Source organism: Chiloscyllium plagiosum, chromosome 35 (genome assembly GCF_004010195.1).
Source record: "Chiloscyllium plagiosum isolate BGI_BamShark_2017 chromosome 35, ASM401019v2, whole genome shotgun sequence".
In the NCBI taxonomy this organism is placed as follows: domain Eukaryota; kingdom Metazoa; phylum Chordata; class Chondrichthyes; order Orectolobiformes; family Hemiscylliidae; genus Chiloscyllium; species Chiloscyllium plagiosum.
This window is the reverse complement of record NC_057744.1, coordinates 6,854,327-6,878,845: the sequence shown is the minus strand read 5'-3', so window position 1 is coordinate 6,878,845 and position 24,519 is coordinate 6,854,327. Positions and strand designations below refer to the sequence as shown.

Genomic DNA, 24,519 nt, shown 5'->3' with positions numbered 1-24,519 from the left:
TTAAAAATACGTGGTAGACCATTTAGGACAGAGATGAGGAGAAACTTCTTCATCCAGAGAGTGGTGGCTATGTGGAATGCTCTGCCCCAGAGGGAAGTGGAGGCCCAGTCTCTGGATTCATTTAAGAAAGAGTTGGATAGAGCTCTCAAGGATAGTGGAATCAAGGGTTATGGAGATAAGGCAGGAACAGGATACTGATTAAGGATGATCAGCCATGATCATATTGAATGGCGGTGCAGGATGGAAGGGCTGAATGGCCTACTCCTGCACCTATTGTCTATTGTCTACTTACAGTGTGGAAACAGGCCCTTCGGCCCAACAAGTCCACAATGACCCTCCGAAGAGCAACCCACCCAGACACACTCCCCTACATTTACCCCTTCACCTAACACTACGGGCAATTTAGCATGGCCAATTCACCTAACCAGCACATTTTTGGACTGTGGGAGGTAACCGGAGCACCCGGAGGAAACCCACGCAGACAGTTGCCTGAGGCGGGAATTGAACCTGGGTCTCTGGCACTGTAAGGCAGCAGTGCTAACCACTGTGCCACCGTGCCGCCACGTAAACAATCATACAGGAGCACCCAAACAAAAGCAAAATACAGGTAGACAATCCTTTATCCAAAATTTCGAAATCCGAAAAGCTCCGAAGTCCGAAAGCTTTTGTGTGAAGTTTTTTTTTATCTTATTAACAAGGTTGCATGGCCTGCAAACAGTTAACCCGACTCCACACCCACTTGATGCATGTCACTCAGATGCAGCGTGGCCCAGCACCAGCAGGCCTCAATTCTCTCTCAAGGCTTGTTTTACTGAGTGAGTCTGCTCCTCCAGTAAGATTTTTAAAAATTTCACCATCAACCTGTCACTTATCCTGAAATTCGAAAAATTCTGAATTCCGAAAACCAGCTGGTCCCGAACATTTCAAATAAAGTATTGTGCAGCTGTACCGCGGACGCTGAAGATCTGAAATAAAACAGAAAGTGCTACAGAATCTCTGCAGACCTGTGGACGGAGTAAGTGTTAATGTTTGAGCCTAATGACTCGCCTTCAGAACTGTCCCTGAATTACAATGTTACAGAATACGTTTAAAGTACCTCTGCAGGAGCAGGTTGTAGTGTTGGCGAATGTATGTGAGGAAGACTGCTGAGTTTTGCGCCATTCTGCACCAGCTGAATGTGACCCTCATATTGATTCTGTGAGTAGAAATCATAGAGCAAGACACATTAGAAAAAAAAACTTGCATTTCTGTAGCACCTTCAGATGTTCCAAAGCACTTTATAATCAACTAAGCATTTTTGAAGTCTATTGAGAAGAAGGAAGAATTATGTCTTGCTATGATTTGTTCTCTAAGTTGTGTGCGTTAAGAGAGGGGAAGACATAGTTTTAGTTTCATTTTTGAATTTGAGTTTTGGTGTCGGGAAATGCCAGGATTGTGGAGACATTCTTCCTCAACGAGGGTTTACAGCGGTGGAGGAGATCTGGAATTTAAAGCTTCAATCTGTTAAAAACAGACAAAACTTGGGCTGTTCTCCAGCAACAATATGTCCAATGACATTCAGAAAATCACTGAATTAGTGTGTCTGTGGGTCCTCAAGAGACTGAAGTCCTGGGTTAGAGAGAAACTGGCTAGAAAACTGTTGACGGTTGAACGCACGGAAAACCCATGTGACTACTCTGAAGTTAGCAATTTAGGAGTCACAAGAAAATAAAGCTCCACAAAATAACTCTAGCCATGCAGTCTGAGCAGATACTTAGCAATGGCAAAAGAGCGACATGGCACTTCAGTCTTCTTGTTCGGGTAAAAGGATTAAAACTTTCATTCAGATATTTGTAATAAGATCGTTTCACATAGTTTGTACATGGCATGACAAGTTTTGTATTTTTTTCTTTTGCATAACATTTATGTTCTTTTTTTTGAAAAAGGTACATTGGCAGCTCCTTGTGAACATGGTCAGTGGCTGAATAACAGAGTAAACAAGCAGCAACAATAAAACTTATTGTACATCAAACCAGGTTTCACGATGACCTGATTTGCCCAGTATTGCTGGGATACTAACAGCCGTCACTGCTGTAAGACAGGAGACATGACACCCCAATTTGCACACAGTAAGGTCCTGTAAATACCAATGAGATAATAAGCAGATGGTCTGTTTGAGATGTTATTCGAGGGATCGATTGTCCTAGAAACAAAGTGGGGTGGGTTTCTTACCTGCATTATTTCAAAATAGTGCCAGGGAACTAGATACAGAGTTTAACAGCCCATCTGAAAGATGACACTGCAGACAGTGTGGCACTCACATTGTATAACACACAGTCATCTACATTCATGTGTTCAGGTCTTTGCAATAAAACCTGAGCACACATTTGAAGTTAGGTTATTCTCCTTTGAATACTGACGATTATGGGGGATTATTTGATAAAAGCGTTCCATTTCATTAATGATTTGCTTAGAGCAAATAAGGAGAATTAGAAGGGTTGTTAGTCAGAGAACATGCACTTTACAGGATTGGCATACGGATCAGAGGTAACATGCATAGTCTCTCTTGTGCTTTCAGCCAATACCACTACTGAGAATCCATGGTCATAGTCATAGAGTTATACAGTATGAAAATAGACCCTTCGGTCTAATCAGTCCATATCAAACGTAATCCCAAACTAAACTGGTACCACCTGCCTGGTCCTGGCCCACCAAGCCTTTCTAATTCATGTACTTATCCAAATGTCTTTTAAATGTTGTAATTATACCCACATTCACCACTTTCTCAGGAAGTTTATTCCACACACAACTCACCCTCTGTAAAAAAAATTACCTCCCATGTCTTTTTGTGGCACAGTGGTTAGCACTGCTGCCTCACAGCACCAGAGACCCGGGTTCAATTCCCGCCTCAGGCGACTGACTGTGTGGAGTTTGCACATTCTCCCCGTGTCTGCGTAGGTTTCCTCCGGGGGCTCCGGTTTCCTCCCACAGTCCAAAAATGTGCGGGTTAGGTGAATTGGCCAAGTTAAATTGCCCATAGTGTTAGGTGAAGGGGTAAATGTAGGGGAATGGGTCTGGGTGGGTTGCGCTTTGGTGGGTCGGTGTGGACTTGTTGGGCCGAAGGGCCTGTTTCCACACTGTAAGTAATCTAATCTAATCTGTCTCCTCTCATCTTAAAAATGTGCCACCTAATCTTGAAATCCCCCATCATGGAGGCTATTTGCTCCTTATCTCTAATGAAGACTCTTCTGTTACAGTATATACTCGAACACTCATTTATTTACACGTGTAAAAGACTGGTTACCAAATATGCTACCTAGTGCAGTGTCTAAGACCTCTCTCTTCACATGCTCATTCTGGATTGGTGTCTTCTCTCTTACTGATGTTAGAATCAGGTCATGAGTTACAGGATCATCATTTACACAGATCTCATTACATTCCAATGAGGAAATCTTTTTCTCTCCACTGCAAGTTGTCCTAATTTGGAATTCTCTGTTTAAAAGGGCAGAAACAGAGCCAATAACTTTCAAAACTGGGTTAATAAATAAAAAGGAAAAAGAAAATGGAGAAGAACAGGGGAGTGAGATCTTTATCAACCAGCTAGCATGAGCACAATGGACTGAATGGCTTCTCTCTGTGCTGCATCATTTTATAATTTTCTAACTCAGAGGGGACAGTGACACCCACCAAGGCATAGCTACAATCAATAATGGATCACAGGGGACGCAATACAGCCTAGTGGCAATATTGCTGGACTGCTAATCCAGGCAAAGTTCCGGGGACCAAGGTTCAAATCCTGCCACGGCAGATGGTGGAATTTGATTTCAATAAAAATCTGGAATCTAATCAAGAGTCTAATGAGAACCATGAAATCATTGTCGATTGTCAGTTCACTCATGGTTCAGTAATGTCCTTAAGGAAAGAAAACTGCCATTCTTACCTATGTGTGAATCCAGACCCACAGCAACGTGGTTGACTCTTAACTGCCCTCTGGGTAATTAGGGATAGGCAACAAATGCTACTTAAACTAAGATGCCCGCACCCTGTGAGGGAATTTAAAACAAAAAGGGAGAGGATGGAATGGCCTGGAGAGTTACTGTGTTGTCTTCTGTAGACCACCAGCACAAAACATTAAGAATCCAGGCTCTGGATCTTTAGAGAGTTGCAGATAGAAACTGTCGTGACTGAAGAATGTCAAGGTGACTTGTGATACAGTTAATCCCACACAGCAAGTGGGGTGCTTGGCACCTACAGGAGAGATTCCCCATCTAGTGGCCAGATCTAGTATTTACAGAAACACTTGGTTCTGGAGCAAATGAATAAACTCTGAGCCGAAGAGGCAAGAAGAAAGTGCTGAGCACTGAAAACTTGAAACAGAACTCACAGCTGCCGGGAATACACTCTGAGGCTGCCAACAGTACAAAGAGAAAGGCAGTCTCCTGAGTTTCAGGTGAAGCTTTCTGAAGGATGAATCGAAGGACTGAAGAACCAGACACAAAACAAACCAAGATAAAAGGAAAACTGTAAATCACAAATTTCAAAATCCCTTGTCAGTCTGAAAAATATACTCAACCGAAAAATCCAAACTCCATTTATCCCTTTGAGTCTTTGACAGACAGGTTGCATATTTCTAGCATTCTTCTCATTACCATGTCACAGAAACACGTGGTATACATTTACTTTGAAATGCTAACTCTGACTCAGCTGGTAGGTGGCGGGTCACTGGTCAGCAGTGATCCCCATGTTCCTACATGTGCTAGACATCCCGCACTGGAGATGTTCGCAAGATCCTCCAAACCCAGTGGATTGAAAGATGGTCCTCCAGCAGGGTCCTCTCCCTGGCATCAAGACATTTAGCCATCATTACCAATTCCGCTGGGTAGGATTTGTCATTCCAACTGACACCAGACTCCCAAAATAACTGCTTCACCCTGACGTCACCTTGCTCACAGACCTCCTGGAGGGCAGTGTAAAGGTTCAGAGCTGTCCTTAGAGCATCCTTGAAGCAATCAAATGTCCCCCGTCGACTCGGGAGACTGACCAAAATGCAACAGGCTCGTCCAAGAGGCAACTGAACAAACGGAGAGATGTCGTTGTCAGGGGAGTGCACAGGTCAGAGACAGTGCGTAAACCGGTAAACACGTGGGCCTTCAAGTGACAGCCTCATCCCCCCACCTCGCTTGGCAAATCATGGACTGAACTCATCAGCCATTCCAACATCCACTGAGTGGTGAGCCTCTCTCTTTGTCTGAGAGTTAATTAATTTAATCCAGGACCAAGGTGTTTCTGCAAATACTCCACAGTGTTAAAGATATAGGGTAGACCATGAGATGAGGAGAAATGGCTTCACCCAGAGAGTGGTGAGTCACAAATTCTCAGCCACAGAAAGCAGTTGAAGGCCAAAACTTTGATCATTTTCAATAAGAAGTTAGAGATAGTTCTTAGGGATAAAGGGATCAAAGTGTGTGGACAGAGGCAGGAACAGGGCAATGAGTTGGAATGATCTGCCACGATAATATTGAAGAGTGCAGCAGGCTTGAAGGACCAAATGGCCTATTCCTGTCCTTATCATTTCATGGAATCAAGTCACTCTTGATCCCTGGGGTCTGCCCAAGGTGGAGGAGGAACACTGGTTAGACTCATGCCAACATTCGTAAGGTTCTCAGTTCAATCATGAGGAGCACGGATAAGGTAAACAGACAAGGCCTTTTCCTTGGAGTGGTGGAGTCCAGAACTAGAGGGCATAGCTTTAGAGTGAGATGGGAAAGATATAAAACGGACCTAAGGGGCAACTTTTTCACACATGGAGTTGTGCGTGTATGGAATGAGCTGCCAGAGGAAGTGGTGGAGGCTGGTACAATTACAACATTTAAAAGGCATCTGGATGGGTACAGGAATAAGAAGGGTTTAAAGGGATATGGGCCAAGTGCTGGCAAATGGAACTAGACTAGGTCAGGATATCTGGTTGGCATCAATGAGTTGGACTGAAGGGTCTGTTTCCGTGCTGTACATCTCTGTGACTCCAAGTCCCACTCCAGCACATGAGAACAAGTATCAATGCTGAAACAGCAGTGCAGTACTGAGGGAGTGCTGCACTGTCGGAGGTGCCTTGTGTGATGGATGAGCTGATAAAATGAGGCGCTCAGGTAGGTGTAAAACATCTCCATGCACTATTTCAAAGAGTTATCCCTGGACTCTGAGTCAATACTTATCTCTCAATCAACATCCATAAAAAACAAATGGTTGCAGTACAATGCAATGTGTGGGGGCCTTGCTGTGGTTAAATTGGCTGATTTGTCTCCTACATTACAATAACGGCAACACGTCAGAAATACTTCACTGTCTGTACAGCTCTTTCAGACATCTTTCAAATTGTTCCATTTTCCCATACAGCCTGGAACATATGTCAATCTGACAACATTACTAAGACAACACACTGTTCGCTACTTTCCAGTAGGCCTGTTATCTAATGGTACAGCACCAAGACAGCTCTCCACCACAGAGGGGCCACCCAAACCTTACCTTGATATTCTCCTTTTGCACCTGGATGTCATGTAGCCTTCTCCGCCAATCGAGTTCCAGGCTCGACCTTCCTGGAATGGAGCTGAAAAAGCAAAACAAACAAATGAAACCTTTTTATTTCTGGTTATTGCTCATCGGGGTGAAGAGGGCAGTGCAAAACAAGACATATCTTGTGTAATGTAGCCACTGCCAGCAACAGAGTCACAAAGCCGGGCTATGCTGAAGAAATAGGTGCTTCAGGAAGTGCTGCTTTCCTGGAGTGTTCCAAAGCCCAATCAGACTGTTCTGCTGTCCACTTACTGTCAAAAAGGGATTTTTCAAGATACTTAATGTTAAATGAAAGAAATTCAAGGACACACACGAAAGCAAACTATTCATCCCAGAGCCAGTCTGTGCACCAAGCTCTTTTGAATTTGCTGGAACACAGGTGTAATGAATTCCTTTACTTTCATTTCGCATCAGTCATTTCATAAGAAAGCAGCGAGTCTAGCTGAGCGAGATTAAAGATTGATTTGCAACAGTTAGACACTGACCTCAAGCTATGAATCTGTAGTTCTGCTTCACTCGCTGCTTTGTCCAGCATCATAACTGCAAACTCCTTCTTGCTCTCCAGGGATTGAACCTGCAACAGCAGAAGCATTCATGATGATTTGCTGAAAGTAAAGGCAAAGTTATTTTCATGTATTATTTATTCCTCGTTGTCAGGAGGTGGGTGTTGCTGGAAAGGACAGCGTATATTGTCCATCATTAGTCAAATTTAAAAAGGCAGTAAAGGATCTTCTTCCTGAACTTCTGTGGCCTGTGAGATTAAGGTAGTTCCAGTTGAAATTTGATGGGGAAACTGACCCAGCAATGACAAAGGATCACATAGGGCAAGCTTTACAGACACTTATAAACAAGAGTACAAGACAATAGCGTTGTTGAATTGAATGCGGATCTGATGTGAGAGGAACAGCCTCATAATCATCATTCTGCTTTCATAAGCAAATCTTAAAGCAGATTTAGACAGAGATGAAGAGGAATTACTTCTCTCAAAGGGTCTTGAATCTGTCACATTCATGACTTGAGAGAGAGCATTAGACACTGGGACACTAAATATATTTGAGGAGGAGATAGACATATTTTTTGTTCGTAAGGGATTAAAGGGTTATGGGGAGTGGGCAGGAAAGTGGAGTTGAGGCTGAGATAAGATCAGCCATGATCGTAATATATGGTGGAGCAGGGCCGAGGGGCTGAAATGCCGCCTCCTGTGTTCTAAGGCAAACTACCTGGACCAAACCTAATCCCAGCATTTCTTTTTCACCCACGGGAGGTGGGTGTCACTAGCTGGGCCAGCATTTATTGTCCATCCCTAATTAGTAGAAACAGGTCTGTAGTTAAGAGTCAACCATGTAGTGTGGGTCTGGAGTTACATGTAGGCCAAACCTGATAAAGATGGCAGCTTACTTTCCTCAAGAAAACTAATGGACCAGATGGCTTTTTCCAAAAAAAAAGGTTTCATTGGTAAATGCTTAATTCCAGATTTTTAAAAAAATTGAATTCAAACTTACTTTCTGCCAGGGCAGGAATCGAACCCAGGTGCCAAGACCATTGCCTGGGATATTAGATAGTTTAGTGATAATACCACTGTGCCATCACCTCCCTTTAAGGGGATATGAAGTCTTTGTTAACTAAAGAGGATTAACAAATCACACGTGATTCCATTTACCAGTGGTAAACCTTTGACAGGGATTGATAAAACATACATATGAAAGGTTCAATTACCTAGTTCAGGCCAAAAGGGAACATTATCATTTGTAACTGGGTTCTGAAGAAGGGAGAAAAACAGAAATGTTTGGAAAGGTTCAGCAGGTCTGGCAGCATCCTATGGAGAGAAAGCAGAGTTAACGCTCCGAATCCAGCGCTCCTTCTTCAGAACGGTTTTCTGAGGAAGGGTCACTCAACCCGAAACGTTAACTCTGCTTTGTCTGCACAGATGCTGCCAGACCTGCAGTCTTCCTCCAACTCTATAACCTAAACCCCAATGTCATAACATCGTCTGAGGCAAAGCACACTGACCTCAGCTTTCAAGGCTCGCTCGGTCTCTTCCAGAACTTTCTTGTTAAGGTCCTGATGCTTGAGCCTCAGTTTTGCCAAATCCTCATTTAACTTCTCCCTGCAATGATCAGTCAAGTCACAAGCTTTAATTCACACATGTGCTGAAGTCAATCTCCCCAGAATTGTTACAATGCAGAAGGCCATTTGGCCCAGTGTCTCTTCACCTGCTCTCTGACCTCGTGCCAAACCCTTGTAACCAATCACATTGTCTGATGACTTCTTCAAATGAAAACAATTCCAGGCAGCACACTCGAAACCCAGTCCACTTGCCATGTGACAATATTCCTTTCTCACCTCACATCTGCTTCTTTTGCAAAACTATTGCGTGCTCTGTTTCTTGATCCTTTTACGATATGTTTCTTTGCTACTCTGTCCAGTCCCCTCATGATTTTGAAAATATCTATCAAATCTCCCCTCAGCCATTTCCTTTGGAAGGAAAACAGGCGCAAATTCTCCAATCTATCCTCATAACTGGAACCACTTCGTAAACCATAGTCTCCGATTTGTTCGCATCCTCTGTAAAATGTAACGCTCAGAACTGTACACAGTGCTCCAGCTGAGGATTAACCAGTGTCCTGTATCAGTTCAGCGTAACCTCGTTCCTCCCACACTCCATGTCCCTGTTAATGATGCCTAGACTAATGGCTCTCTCTACCTACCCTGTCACTTTCAAGAAATTATGCAAACAGCTTTGCAAAATTATTAAAACTGCATCTTCCAGGTGCTCACACATGTTTTTACCCCAAAAGACAAGGCAAAAGAATCAGAATATTGGGGTAGAAATGTCATCAGTAGCTACAAGACATGATTTTTCAGCATATTCTTTTGATTTGACCCTTAGTTGTTAAACCATTGTTACAACACATACTGCATAATTCCCAGCATTTTGGGGTTTGAAAATTAGGCAGTCATGTCATAACAGGGTAGATTTTTGCTTTGAGCACGATCAGAGATCTGTTAGTTCTGTGACATGTTTTATCACTTGAGTTCTGCACACAAATCTCTTGCAATATTGGATGTAAAATCTCCTATGAGCCAGTGTAATGCTAACAAAGTATTTTAGAACATGACTCTGAAGAAGCAATGTCGCTGAAACACGTCGAGGGATGAGTTTTAACGAGTATTAAAATGACACCAATTGATTGAAGTAAATTGAAGTGGATTTGTCACAAAAACGTGTGTTTAATCAAAGTGCCCATTCATCGCCAAAATGATCAGATTTTAAGTAACTGAAAGTAACTTTAAAAAATTAGAGAGATTTACATAAACTGGTAATTTTAGTAATTTTGTTTTTAGTTACATTCAAGGGCTTTTAACACGTGCCTTTAAGTGCCTTTGCAACCAAAACAAACAGCTGAATGTGAAGACTTTGCTTGAAGGCTGGGAAACAGACACAAGTGCAACGCTAAGTAACTTGATCTGGGCTGGACAGTCAGCTTCCAGACTAATAATCTTCCAATTAGCATGAAAGACTGTGTTTAAGATTCCATGATTGCTTGCACTGAGTTTCCCAAATTTCAGGCAGATTGCACAGATACGGTCAGCGTTACCCTGGGGAAACTCAGGACAATATTGTTTCAGCCTCATTGGCGCTCGTTCATAGTCACAGTGTTGTGTAGAAAGGAAACAGATCCCCCCGGTCCAACTCATTCATGCCAACCAAATATTCTAAATAAATCTAACTCCATATGTAAGCACTTGGCCCATATTTCTCTCAACCCTTTCCATTCACGTACCCATCCAGGTGCCTTTTAAAATGTTGTAATTGTACCAGCCTCCATCACTCCTTCTGGCAGCTCATTCCATACACGCAACAGCCTCTGCGGGAGAAAGTTACCCCTTAGATCCCTTTTATATCTTTCTCCTTTCACCTTTAATCTATGCCTCCCAGCTTTGGACTCTGCTACTCTCAGAAGACGACCTTCCCTATCGCCCTATCCATGTCCTTCATGACTTTGTAAATCTCAAACTCTGATGCTCCAGGAAAAATAGCCCCAGCCTGCTCAGACTCTTGCTATAACTGAAATCCTCCAACCCCAGCAACATCTTTGCAAATCTTTTCTGAACCCTTTCAAGTTTAACAACATCATTCCTATAGCAGGGAGACCAGAAGTGAACATAATATTCCAAAAGTAGCCGAACTAAATCCTGCACAGCCACAACATGACTTCCCAACTCCTATATTCAATGGCAAAAGGTGTGGTGCTGGAAAAGCACAGCAAGTCAGGCAGCATCTGAGGAGCAGGAGAGTCAATGTTTCGGGCATTAGCCCTTCATCAGGAACTCTCTTGCTCCTCGGATGCTGCCTGACCTGCTGTGCTTTTCCAGCACCACATCTTTTGACTCTGATCTCCAACATTTGCAGTCCTCACTTTCTCCTATACTCAATGCACTGACCAATACAGGTAAGCATACCAAAAACTTTCTCCACTAGCCTGTCTACCTGTGACTCCACTTTCAAGGAGCAATGAACCTGCACTCCAAGATCTTTTTGTTTAGCGACACTCCACAGGACCTTATCATTAAATGTACAAGTCCTGCCCTGATTTGCCTTAACAAAATGCAACACCTCACATTTATCTAAATTAAACACCATCTGCCACTCCTCGACCCATCTGATCAAGATCCCGTTTTACTGAGATAACCTGCTTCGCTGTCCACTACATCTCCAATTTTGGTGTCATCTGTAAGCTTACTAACTGTATGTTTACATCTAAATCATTTACGTAAATGATGAAAGCAGTGGACCCAACACCGATCCTTGTGGCACACTGCTGGTCAGAGGTTGTCTAGTCTGAAAAACAACCCTCTACCACCTCCCTCTGTCTTTTACCTTTGAGCCAGTTCTGTATCCAAATGGCTAGGTCTCCCTGTATTCCACGCTAATCAGTCTACCATAAAAAATCTTGTTGAATGCCTTTCTGAAGTCCATATTGTCAATGTCCACCCCTCCCCCCCGCCTGCTTCATCAATCTTCTTTGTCACTTCTTCAAAAAACTTCTATCTAGATCAAGAAAAACAAAGACTTACTTCTTGTCTGATTGATCGCTGATCAGAATGGCTATCAAGTTGCCCTTTTCTTCCTGCTCCTTCATCAGCCTACAAACAAACAAAGAAAGACAGACAGAGAGGATTGCATTGAATGGATAGGGGTCAGACTGGAAAATAAGGACAAGAGTCAATTTGGAGCAAAAACTAGAAACACTCGACAGGGTAGGCAACATCTGTGGAGGAAGAAATGGAGGAAAATCATCTGCTACCTTTCTAAGCTGTAAAAAGTTATTTCAGCTAATAACTGGCTTTAGATTGCAAAACCCAAAGTGTGCATATTATTTCTCATCAGTTATTGTGTCGTCTTCTTGTCACAGAAACAAATTCTCATGAAATCAATCATCTGTGAAAACAGCCATTTTATGTCAGAGAGTCATAAAGATGTACAGTACAGAAAATGGCCCTTTGGTCTATCTCGTCTGCATCAGTCAAAAACGAACACCTAACTATCCTAATCCGATTTTTCAGCTCTGGTCCATAGCCCTGTATGCCTGAATCACAAGTGTGTATCTATATACTTCTTAAATGTTATGAAGGTTTCTACCTCTTCCACCCTTATAGACAGTGAATTCCAGATTCCCACCACCGTCTGAGTGAAAACGCTTTTCCTCACATTCTCCTCTAAACCTTCTGCCCCACATCTTAAAGCTGCACAAGAATCAGTTCAGACCGAGCCCATAATGTCATTTATTCAGCACAGAAGCAGAATCCAACTTATCTGTGCTGACCAGATATCCTAAACTGATCCAGTCCCATTTGCCAGCATTTGGTCCGTGTCCCTCTAAACCCATCCAAAGACCTTTTAAATGTTGTAATTGTACCAGCCTCCACCACTTTCTCTGACAGTTCATTCCATACGCGTACCACCCTCTGTGTGAATAAATTGCCCCTTTTCACCAACTCTCCAAACAAACAATTCAATAAGAATCATTGTCCTGCTTTCTCCCAAAAAAACTGGACATACATCCTTTTTCAGATAAAATCCAATTCTATTTTGGTAGCTTTAATAAGGGGAAGGAGGTTGAGCAATGGTATCATCACTGAACTTATAATTCAGAAACCCCAGGAAAAAGCTCTGGGAACATGGAACGAAACCCTGCCAGGGCAAGTGGTGGTATTTTCAATTCAAACAAATCTGGAATGTAGTAATGGTGGCCACCAACTGTTGTAAAAACCCATCTGGTTCACTAATGCCTTTTTAGGGTGGGGAATGTTTCACCTTTACCTCGCTTGTGATTCCAGACACAGCAAATCTTAACTGTTTGACCCATTATAAACGTTATCAACATCCGCGAGAAAACATGATTTTCCAGTGTATTATTTTGATTTGACCCTTAAGTACACTAGCTTGGTTTGTCATTTCTACCTTATACAACGGAGAAAGTAAAAACAAGACAGTGTTCCTCCAGGACGAGGGTGCTACATGGACAGCACAAACTACACACTCGTACATGGCATAAAGTGCATAAGAAGTGCAAAACACGCAAGTTACAGTGTAATAGAAGAATGATAAATAATAGACATTTTTCTAGCAGCAATTAGAAATCGGACAAAGAATTTCAGATGGGAAAGAGTCCGATCATACTGTGGTAAGGAGCCTGATGGCTCGGGAGGAGAAACCGTTGCACAGTCTGGCCGTGAGAGACCAAATGCTCCGGTATCTTCTGCCAGATGGCAGGAGGGAGAAGAGTTTGAGTGAGAGGTGTGTGGGGTCTTCCACAATGCTCTTAGCCTTTCAGATGCAGCGTGTGGTGAAAATGTCTGTCGTGGAGGGAACAGAGACCCTAATAGTCTTCTCAGCCGTCCTCACTATCTGCTGTCGGGTCTGACAATCCAAGACAGTGCGATTCCCAAACCAGGCAGTGATGCAGCAGCTCAGGGTACTCTCAATGAACCCTCTGTAGAATGTGGGGAGGATGGGGAGTGGGAGGTGGGCATTCCTCAGCTTGTGCAGAAAGTAGAGACACAATTGAGCTTTCTTGGTTATGGAGCTGGGGTTGAGGATCCAGGGGAGATTCTCCGCCAGGTGGACGCCAAGAAATTTGGTGCTCTTCACTGGGGAGCTGTCGATGTCCAGCGGAGAGTGGTCACTCTGTGCTCTCCTGAAGTCAACAACCATCTCTTTCGTCTTGTCCATGGTCAGAGACAGATTGTTGGCTCTGCACCAGTCCGTTAGCTGCTGCACCTCCTCTCTGTATGCTGACTCGGTGTTTGTGCTGATGAGACCCACTATCGTCGTATCATCAGCGAATTTGATGGTGTGATTCAAACTGTGCATCGCTGCACAGTCATGTGTCAGTAGGGTGAACAGCAGTGGACTGAGCACACAGCCCCGGGGGTATCCCGTGCTCAGTGTGATGGTGCTGGGGATGCTGTTCCCGATCCAGGCTGACTGAGGTCTTCCAGTCAGGAAGTCCAGGATCCAGTTACACTGGGAGGTCATTGTGGGGTGGTGGGTGAGGGTAGGGTGGGGCGGGGCAGATGGACTTCCTCGCTGCCACGTCGTTTCGTGCCTCAAACCGTGTGTGGACATTGTTCAACGTATCTGGGAGGGTGACATCACCAGCAGAAGCAGACAATGCTGTTCTGTGGTTGGTGATGGCTGGATGCCTTTCCACATGCTCCACATAATGCTACTGTCCTGAGAGTGGCTGTGTATTCTCTGTGCGTATGCACACGTCACCTCTATGATGGCCTGGGTCAGGTCAGGCCTTTAAACATTAAGCCACTGTTACAACCGGTACTGCTTAATCCCAGCATTTTGGGGTTTGAAAATTAGACCATCGTGTCATAAGAGGGTAGAGCTTTGCTTTGAGCACTCAAAGTTCTGTGAAACATTTTATCCCTCGAATTCTGCACACACATTTCTTGCGATATTGGATAGAATATCTCCTCTGAGCCAGTGTAATGCAGACAAACTATTTTACAACATTACTCTTAAAAAGCGATATTGCTGAAATATATCAAGGAATAGGTTTTAATGAGTATTAAAATGACACCAAATGATTGAAGTAAATTATTGTCTTCTAAAGTGACATATCCAGTGCTTCAACTCAAGGACAGTTGCAAGAAATACCCATAAAGAATTAGTCAAACAAGAAGCTGTCTCCCACACTCTCAGACAGTGTATTAACTGCTACGTGTGAAAAGCTTTTCCTAATTAACTTTTGGTTCTTTTGCCAATTATTTCATAACCGTGCCATTAGCTTCTCAAGCCTTTCACAATTGGGAAACTATTCCTCGTGATTTTGAAAATCTTGACTTCTTCTCTTTTTTGGAATAAACCCCACCCCCTCTCAACTATCCACTTTAGGTTTCTCATCACCAGAATTATTCCCGATAATCTTTTGTACACCTTCCCTAATATCTTCACTACCTTGCTGAAGTGTGGCTCCCACAATAGCACATGATATTTGAGATGGAACCAGTGATTTATAAACCCATAACTCACCCATTACCTCCTTGGTTTTTGACTCAATGCTTCTGGAATTGATGTGTACAATTCTAAAGGGGATGCGGGAGCAGCAGGACCTCGGTGTATATGTGAACAGGTCACTGAAGGTGCAGGACAAGTGAAGAGAGAGGTTACTAAAGCCCCCACTGTCCTCAACTTCACTAATAGAGGCATAGAGTACAAGAGTAAGGAGGTGATGTTGAATTTGTATAAGACACTTGTTAGACCTCAGCTGGAGAATTGTGTCCAGTTGTGGGTACCATGCTTAGGAGCTCCACTTCACAAAGCAGCAGTGCTCCAAAAGCTTGTGATTTTAAATAAACCTGCCGGACTGTAACCTGGTGTTGTGCGACTTCTGATCATATCCCTTTAGATTTTTCATAACCATCTACCCATCCAAATGTCTGTTAAATGTGTAACTGTACCAGACTCTCCCACTTCCTCTGGCAGCTCGTTCCTTATACATACCACCCTGTGGGTGAAAATGTTGCCCCTCAGGTCCCTTTTAAATCTTTCCCCGCTCACCTTAAACTTATGCTCTCTAGTTTGTACTCCCCCACCCTGGGAAAGACCTTAGCTATGCACCCTATTCATGTTTTTATGAACTTCTATAAAGTCACCCCTCAGCCTCTTACACTCCAGGGAAACAAAGTCCTAGCCTATCCAGCCTCTCCTTATTACTCAAACTCTCCAGTCTCGGTAACATCCTTGTAAATCTGTTTTGCAACCTTTCCTGTTGAGTAATACCTTTCCTATAGCAGGGTGACCAGATGTGTATGCAGTGCTCGGAATGCGGCCTTACTAAAGCATTGTACAGCTGCAACAAGATATCCCAAATCTTGCACTCAGTGCTCTGACCGATGAAGGTTAGCATGCCGAATGCCTTCTTCACTATCCTGTCTACCTGTGATGTCACTTTCAAGGAACAATGTACTTGGACCCCTGGGTATCTCTGTTCAACAACACTCCCAGGGCCCCACATTAACTGTGTAAGTCCTGCCTTGGTTTTTTTCCTAACCAAAATGCAACAACTTGCATTTATCTAAATTCAACTCCACCTGCAATTTCTCAGCCCACTGGCCCAGTTGATTGATGCACTCTCAGGTGACCTTCTTCACTGTCCACAACTTTGGTGTTATCCGCACACTTACTAACATGCCACCTATATTCTCATCCAAATCATTTATGTAAATGATGAATAGCAGTGGACCCAGCACTGATCTTTTGCAACACACTGTTGGTCACAGGTCTCCAGTCTGAGCAACTCTCTATCATCACCCTCTATATCCTTCACCAAGCCAATTTTGTATCCAATTGACTACCTAACTATCCCTGGATCCCACGTGATCTAACCTTTCTAATAAGATAAGGAATCTTGTCAAAGGCCTCAATAAAGTCCATGTAGACAACATTTACTGCTCTGCCTTCATCTCTGTCCTTGGTCACCTCTCCAAAAACAAACTCTAATTTGTGAGACTTGCTTAGAGCTCTGTACATATAGGTAGCCCACATCAACATGGAAGAAACATCCCATTTCCTCTGTTCACATCTTTTAGAATGCACTTCCTTGGCTGGTCTGCCATGTTCGATCTAAACGATACCAAAGGACAACTCTACACCAAATCTGAACGCCCTCACCTGCCTTGCTCAGCCCCACCCTGTTGCCTCATTAACAACCCTTTCCCCCACCCACCCCCAATCATGGCTCCCACAGCCATTGGAAAAAGACAGTTTAATCACCTGCTCTTTGTGATGAGGGAGTTCAACATCATGTTATAACAACAGCAGCAATAAGCAATGCCCTTTCACCAGCAAGGGGAAGGAAGAATGTGGGACAATGAGCGGGAAACAAAAACAAAGGGCACATATGCAAACTTACAAAAAGTACTCTGTTTCAGGCAAACAATGTTAGGGAAGAAAAACTGAAAGAACTGCGGATGCTGTAAATCAGAAACAAAAACAGAAATTGCTGGGAAACCTCAGCAGGTCTTGTAGCATCTGTGGAGAGAAATCAAGGTTAACGTTTCAGGTTGACTGTTCTTCCTCAGAACTGCTGTTAGGGAATTCTCCACATCTACAAGAACATAAGGAATTGGAACAGAAGTAGGCCATTCAACCCTTCAAACCCAATCTACCACTCAATTATATGACCTTTTACTTCAAACCACAGTTGCCTGTACTGCCCCCATATCTCTTGGTGAGTTTAATTCGTAGAAACCTATCGATCTCAGTTTTCAAAGAACTGAGGCTCCGGGTGGAGAATTCTAACGTTTTACGCATCCACCCTGGGCTGAAGAAGTTTCCCTCACTCTTCAGTCTTCAAGGTGCCCCTTATTCTAAGACAGCGACTTCTGGTTCTCCAGTTCCTAGCCAGGGGAACATCTTTCCTGGTACACCTCTCTCGAGCCCTAAAAGAATGTATATTTTTCAATGGTAACAGCTCTGCATCCCAGAGAATAATGCCCAGACTATTTAATTTTTCCTATAGTACATTCCTTCCATCCGAGGGATCAGTTTAGTGAACTTCTGGTTCACTCCTCCGATGGCAAGTACATTTTACTGCCAGTGAGGAGACCAAAACTGCATAACTCCAGGGTGTTGTCTCACTAAGGCTCTGTAGGCAATGCAGTAAACAAGTCTGATAAGAGATACCAGTATGTGGAAAAGAAATCCAAATGCAGGAGTGAGGATGAAAGCCCTGAAATCACTAAGGAAGCAGCTGGATGCTCCTGTTAGGAGGAGAAACGTTCAGAGTTTTCAGGAAAAATGAAATAAGATGGGCCATCATCATATTCCCATGGTGATCTCTCTATTACACCTCTATACCATTTAATGCATATTTACACTGGGGCAGGGTTTAAAAGCTTTAGTTGCAGTCTTCTAGACAGCTGGAAACATTTCCAAGTCACTGCCATAATGATGAAGCCTTAGAGGTACAGGAATGCCTCTGCAATTCCTATATTTATAGAAAGAGGCACTCAGCCACAAAGCGCTTAGCATTTCAAACAGAAACTAGCTACCAAAATGTACCAGAGCTCATTTTTGATGGAATCATATATCTCGGATAGTGCCTGTCCCTAATGGATTTCCTAATCAAAGCCTCTAACCAAAGGTTCCTCAGGAGCAGGAAAATCGATGTTTTGGGCGGCTTTTGCCCGAAACTTCGATTTTCCTGCTACTCGGATGCTGCCTGACCTGCTGTGCTTTTCCAGCACCAGTCTAATCTAGACTCCGATTTCCAGCATCTGCAGTCCTCACTTTTGCATGGAGGTTCCTCAGGCTGGATCTTTAGGGAAGGGGTGATCATGTTCACCTTTGGGATCCATCATATCCTCATTTGGAGAAAGACTGTGGGTTCCCTGAGATACCAGAAACCCCAGTGTCAGCAGTTACAAGGACAAAGATTGGAAAGACCACAAAGGTCAGACCTTATTAATCCCTGCAAATAGAGCAGGTTGGCATGCACTCAGCTTCCCCCCTCAGTTAAAGCTCAAAATGAGGAGAAATGGAGGTATAATTTGGCAGGTCTCTCACTGCCCTCACCTAACCCAAATTTGCCTGTACTTTGTTAGTTGGATGTTGGTTATGTACTCCGATGTGTAGGGGGTAGGTTAGCTCAGTTGGCTGGACACCTTCCCCCATCTCAGTGTCATGATATTAACTTTCCTGGGTTCAAAGGCAGTACGTGAAGGCCCATGTGCAGATTTAAGTGCCTGTCATAGGGATGAAAAAAAGTCAGTGAAAGGAAATACTCGACTCACTGCTAATGAATCATGGGCAGGCTAGAGATTCCAGTGCAGACTGAGGAGACAATGGTAGTCTTGGTTATTTGAACAATCTGATTCAGAAAGGGCAACAGCAACAGGGGGAGTATGTGGTTGTAGTGAACACCTGAAAACAGCAACATCATATCAGAGTGAAGTCACTATAGTCACAGACGTCCATAGAGTGCTGTCTCATTTGAAAGAGAGTGAGGCAGAGAGAGAGAGAGGCTAGAATTGAACCCGCACTTCCGGCCTCGGCCTGGGCCCGCACCCCCGGCCTCGGCCTCAGCCTGGGCCTGCACTCCCGGCCTCGGTCCGCATTCCCAGCGCAGTGTGGGTCGGAAGGACTGTTATTCTGAACTCTTTATTTCTCTATCTTTCTAACTTATTGCTGGACTTTACATTTCTTTATTTTGCTCATATTCTTCCCCAAGAATCTGGACATAAGAATTTCTACCTAGGTACATTGCTGCCCAAGATGACACCGTAAATAGCGACTTGTAAACTCTTCACTGTATTCATGCGGCAAGTACATGTGACAATAAAGCAAATTCTAATTCTTTTACAGTAAGGAGAATATCAGAGCTCCAGCTCAGTAAATCCAACAGCATGGCCTGAATCACCTCACTTTAACTATTTTGGGACTTAAAAAACATTCAAACCCTGAGTTTCTCCCCTGTTTTAACCCAATATCATACAGTGTGAAACAACTGTTCTCAGATACAATGTCTCTGATACAACCATATTTATCTGCTTTATGAATATTCACTTCAACCATTTCCATCTCACCATCCCACAGATCCAAGAGCCCCAATATCAGCTGAACCTCATTACTTCTCTCTGTCTTTCAAGCCGGGTCAACCACATTTCCCTCATCTGTTCTGGGCTCAAGTTGCCCCTTCAATTCAATACCTATTGTATCAGTTATAATCACAAGTTTGCAGATGAGCAGATGGGAAAATGTGAACTTGTCCATTTTGGCAGGAAGAACAAAAAAGCAGTACATTATGCAGAGCGGAGAGATTGCAGATATCTGCACTAAACAGGGATTGTGGTACATAGGGTCAAAAGATGATCACAAAACAGCAGTTTGCAGGGACAGCAAGTTATTAGACTGGTGAATGGAATATTGGTGCTTATTGCAAGGGCAGGGGAATAAAAGAGTTGGGAAGTTTTACTCCTGATGTACAGGGCCTTAGGTGAGACCACATCTGAAGTACTTCCATTTTCATTCATCCATAGGATGTGGGCATTAATGGCAAGGCCAACATTTATTGCCCATCCCTAATCACCTTTGAGAAGGTGGAGATGAGCTGTCTGTGTCAGGTGGGTACACCCACTGTGCCATTAAGATGGGAATTCCAGGAATATAATCCAGCAACAGCGACAATTTTGACCTCATTTTGAAAAAATGACAAAATTGTGAAGCAGCCTAGAGAAAGGACTCATTCCATTTTTATGGAGGAAGGTAGATTAGGTTGGGCCTTTACCCATTGATATTTTGAAAAATAAGGAGTAATCTTACTGAAACCTAGAAGCTCCAGAGGGAACTTAACAGGGTGCATGCTGAAGGGAAGTGTTTGTAGGAGAGACAAAAACTCTCATCTTTGAGGGACATAGTTGAAGAATAAGAGATGTCACTTTTAAGATGGAGAAGAGGAGGGTTTTTGTTTTGCCAGAAAGTGCTAAGTCTGTCCAATTCTCTATCCGAGAAGACAGAGGAGGTTTTGGTCATTGAATTTATTCCAGGCAGAGTGAGATAGAATTTTGAGACGAGGGAGTCTAAGTTATGGACAGGGAGACAGAAACACTGAGCTCAGACCAACCCGAACAGCTGTGATCCTATTAAATGGTAAAACAGGTGCCAGATTATTTGTTATACAACAATACTGCGCCCACTTTGGAATCTCTTTTGCAAAACAACATCTCCCAAAATAAAGCAACAAAAATACTTTGTTGTTACCGTTTCCCATTTTCATAAAGCCTCGTTACTTCATTCTTCAACTCTTGCTCTTTTTGAACAAACTCTTTCTTCTCCTTTTCAGATTTCTTCTTCAGTTCTTCCAATTTTACTTTCATCTCCTGAACCTGCTTAACATTATCCTGCAATGTCGTGTAAAACAAAAATCATTCACATGTCATTCTTTCAGACCTGGCTGTCATGCAAAACAAAATCGTTCTTAAAAGGAGTTTCACGTTCGGCAGTTCTTTTTGCATCGTGGAATATTTCAGTGTGAAATGCGAATGCTAAAGGCATTATCTTTAATAAACTTCAAAAGAATGATTGAGCTTGACACGAGGAATAGAATTATCATTAGAGACAGCACCAACAGCCGTGGGCATTTTACATCTAACAGTGACTTTGATTCAGCTTCAACATGGAATCAATCTCAGACACGTTCCTAGTAATTCATTTCTACTTCGGATAGAATGTCAAAATGCCTCTGTATTCCCAGAGTTCTGGAAACATCCCATTTGTAGCCACTTTATTTTGAGCCCCCAGATTGGTGCTTGAATAACATGGCTTCAAGATCAGCATCGACAAGTTCATCATCATTTACTAGCTGAGAAAAAAAAACCCTTTCCAGCTGAACAGAGAAAAGCTAAATATTAACTATTTTTATCTTTTGTAAGAGAAAGGGGCATACATAGGGTGAATAGTCTAGATCAACATCTAGAAGGACAAGGGCAGCAGATACATTGGAACACCACCAGCTGCAAGTTCCCCTCCAAGCCACTCACCATCCTGACTTGGAAATATATCACTGTTCTTTCACCGTCAATGGGTCAAAATCCTGGAATTCCCTCCGTAAGGGCACTGAGGGCCTGAGCACACCTCAAGAATGCAGAGGTTCAACAAGGCAGCTCATCAAGGGGCAACTAGGGATGGGCAAAACACGCTGACCTAGTCAGTGAGAATCCCATTGCATGAACACATTTTTAAAACACTGTACAAACATACTCAGCCACAAAAGAAAAAAAAAAGCAGGAAACTATCAATTGAATAGTATTTACTATCATCTGGCTCTCAATGCAATTCAGGTTTGACCAGGAGAGGATGTGAACATTACATAAACAAAAACAGAAATTGCTGGAGAAACTCAACAGGCCGTGGCAGCATCTGTGGGAAGAAAGCAAGATTTTGGGTCCGGTGACCATTCTTCAGAACTGATTGTCGCTAGGAAAAGGTTCCTGTACATGCAGATGAAGGCGGGAGGAGGAAATGTTCGGTGGAGATGGAGCCCAGTGAGAGAGAACACAACATTTGGCCAGACAAAGGATTGGGTAAAGATCAGTCTGGGAGAATCAATAACTGCTAATGGGGATCATTACTAGCTGACAATGGGTTGTATGTGGTTGCAGCCCATGTGATGACAAAGCCTGGTTTGTGGGGATTGGGGTTAGGACATGGGGAGAAGGTGCTCAAGCCCTAAAATCATTGACCTCAATATTGACTCACAAAGGCTGCGGTGCTCTCAAGCAGAAAATGAGGTGTTGTCCTGCCAGCTTGCACTGAGCTTCGCTGGAGCACTGCGACAAATCCGAGACAGAAACGTTGGCCAGGGAACACAGTGAGCATTACATTACCGGTCACACAAATACTTGCTGTTAACTTGCAAATACAGTAGGGAGTTAGCAATCCAAGCTAAGTTCCACTTTTACAAAAACCGATGCAACATTTTTAGCGATTTGTTCCCCGGATAAGATTGTCATTAGCAAGGGCAGCAGTTATTGTGTATCACTTGCCTACGAGAAGGTGGTAATGGCTTCTTGAATGACACAAGCCTATGTAGTGGCAGCATTCCCACATCACTGCTGAGATTGTTGCTCCAAGATTTCGACTAAACGATAGTGAAGGACTGGCCATGTCAGGATGGCGAGTCACTAGGGATGGCAATCCACCTATTGCCACAGTCCTCCTAGGTGGCAGAGGATTTGTACTTGGTATGATTCCAGCCACTGAGAGCTTTCCCATTAAACACAGGAGCAGAAGCAGGCCATTCAGCCCATCAGGTCTGCTCCACAATTCAATGAGGTCATGGTGTATTCTGATCATCCGCACCACCACTTTCCTACCTTTTCCCAGGACCTTTGATTCCCTTAATGATTCAAATCTGTCTGCCTCAGCCCCAAATACACTTAATGACCCGGACTCGAAAGCCCTCTGTGGTAAAGAATTCCACAGATTCACAACTCGTAGAGAAGAAATTCCTCTCAGTCTTACCAGTGCGACCTCCCGTTCTGAGATTATAGCATCTGATCCTAACCATTTCCACAAAGGGAAACAACCTCTCTGCATTTACTCTGTCAGGTCCTTTAAGAATCTTGTATGTTTCCATAAAATCGTCTCTCACTCTCTTACATTCCAATGAGCATAATCCAAATCTACTGAACCTTCCCTCAGAAGACAGTCCCTCACACCTGAAATCAGCCAAGCAAACCTTCTTTGGACTGCCTCCAATGCCAGGATATCTTTCATCTGATAAGGAACCAGTGTCTTCCCGCAGTGATCTGACCTGTGCCTCGCAGAGTTTTAGCAAAACTTCCCTACTGCCATTCTCCATTCCCTTTGAAATAAAGGCCAGCACTCCATTTGCCTCCCTATTACTTGCTGAACCTGCACTGACTTCAGTCAAATGGAAAAATCTCAATTATATAGTAATTGGAACAAAACATGTTTAACATAGTGCATGCAGAGGAATGATTTCAAATGTGCAATAATTCTAGTATGTAAGCAAACATGGAAATCAAGTCACTGACTATATTACATCCTCAAGTACTAACATGGGATTTGTTTACAACCTTCCAAACCTGGACAGTAATTCAACCAACAAAAATAAAAGATAAACTCCTTTTGTTTGTTGTCCCAAGACCAATATTTATTCCTCAACCAATATCATTAATTGTCAAACTGATCATTATCATACTGCAATTTGTGGGAGCATGCGGTGTATAAATTGAGGAGCACATTTCCTACTCTGCGGTGACTATGTTTCAATAATGTGCCTTTTTGGCGACAAAATGTTCTGGGATGTCCTTAAGTTATGGAAGGCTTACTTTAATTGAAGCCTCTCTTTCTAATTGCATTTTACCTGGTAAATATTCTCCTCTTCTTCCTGTCGTGTTTGAAGTTGTCGAACTTTGACCTGGAGCTGGTTCTCCATCTGTATCTGTCTGTCCAACACCTCCTGGTATCTGTCCTTCAAAACCTCCCGTTCAGCCGTCACTTCGTTCTGAAACAGTCCGATGATATCAGATTAAGAAACCGCAGCTACTTAATGTGAACAGAGCGAACCCTTCTTGCTACACTTGTATTACTACTCACTACCTGAAACTACAGATTGGTACAAATGGGTAGCCCAAAGACAACATTGAGGATAATTACTGTCCAGTTTTAAAATACTATTATAAATGATTTGACAGAGGAGTCCACTTGCTTGCAAATTTTGCCATTTTGTACTTACGTGCTGAACTTTTAATTTAATTCCTTTATTTTTCTACTTTATATTAAGAAGGACTTTAATGTTAACTATTACCTTATTTCATTATTTTGTCAGATCCACACCCCCCTCCAACCCAACCTCCACTCCCGGCACCTTCCCCTGCAACCACAAAAAATGCAAAACTTGCGCCCACACCTCCCCCCTTACT

At 43.2% G+C, this 24,519-nt stretch overlaps 1 protein-coding gene across 3 annotated transcripts in view; it reads right to left on the bottom strand.

Annotated features, from left to right (window-relative positions):
• The window catches only part of rnf214 (ring finger protein 214), a 70,988-nt gene that overhangs the window by 20,291 nt on the left and 26,178 nt on the right, over positions 1 to 24,519 (bottom strand). For all 3 annotated transcript variants that reach the window (XM_043676576.1, XM_043676574.1, XM_043676577.1), the window contains 7 exons: positions 23,961 to 24,101; positions 20,831 to 20,970; positions 11,629 to 11,697; positions 8,560 to 8,656; positions 7,035 to 7,123; positions 6,502 to 6,583; positions 1,097 to 1,195 (listed from right to left, as the gene is read on the bottom strand). In XM_043676576.1, the coding sequence (XP_043532511.1) occupies positions 1,097 to 1,195; positions 6,502 to 6,583; positions 7,035 to 7,123; positions 8,560 to 8,656; positions 11,629 to 11,697; positions 20,831 to 20,970; positions 23,961 to 24,101 (717 nt within the window). The remainder of the gene's footprint in view (positions 1 to 1,096; positions 1,196 to 6,501; positions 6,584 to 7,034; positions 7,124 to 8,559; positions 8,657 to 11,628; positions 11,698 to 20,830; positions 20,971 to 23,960; positions 24,102 to 24,519) is intronic.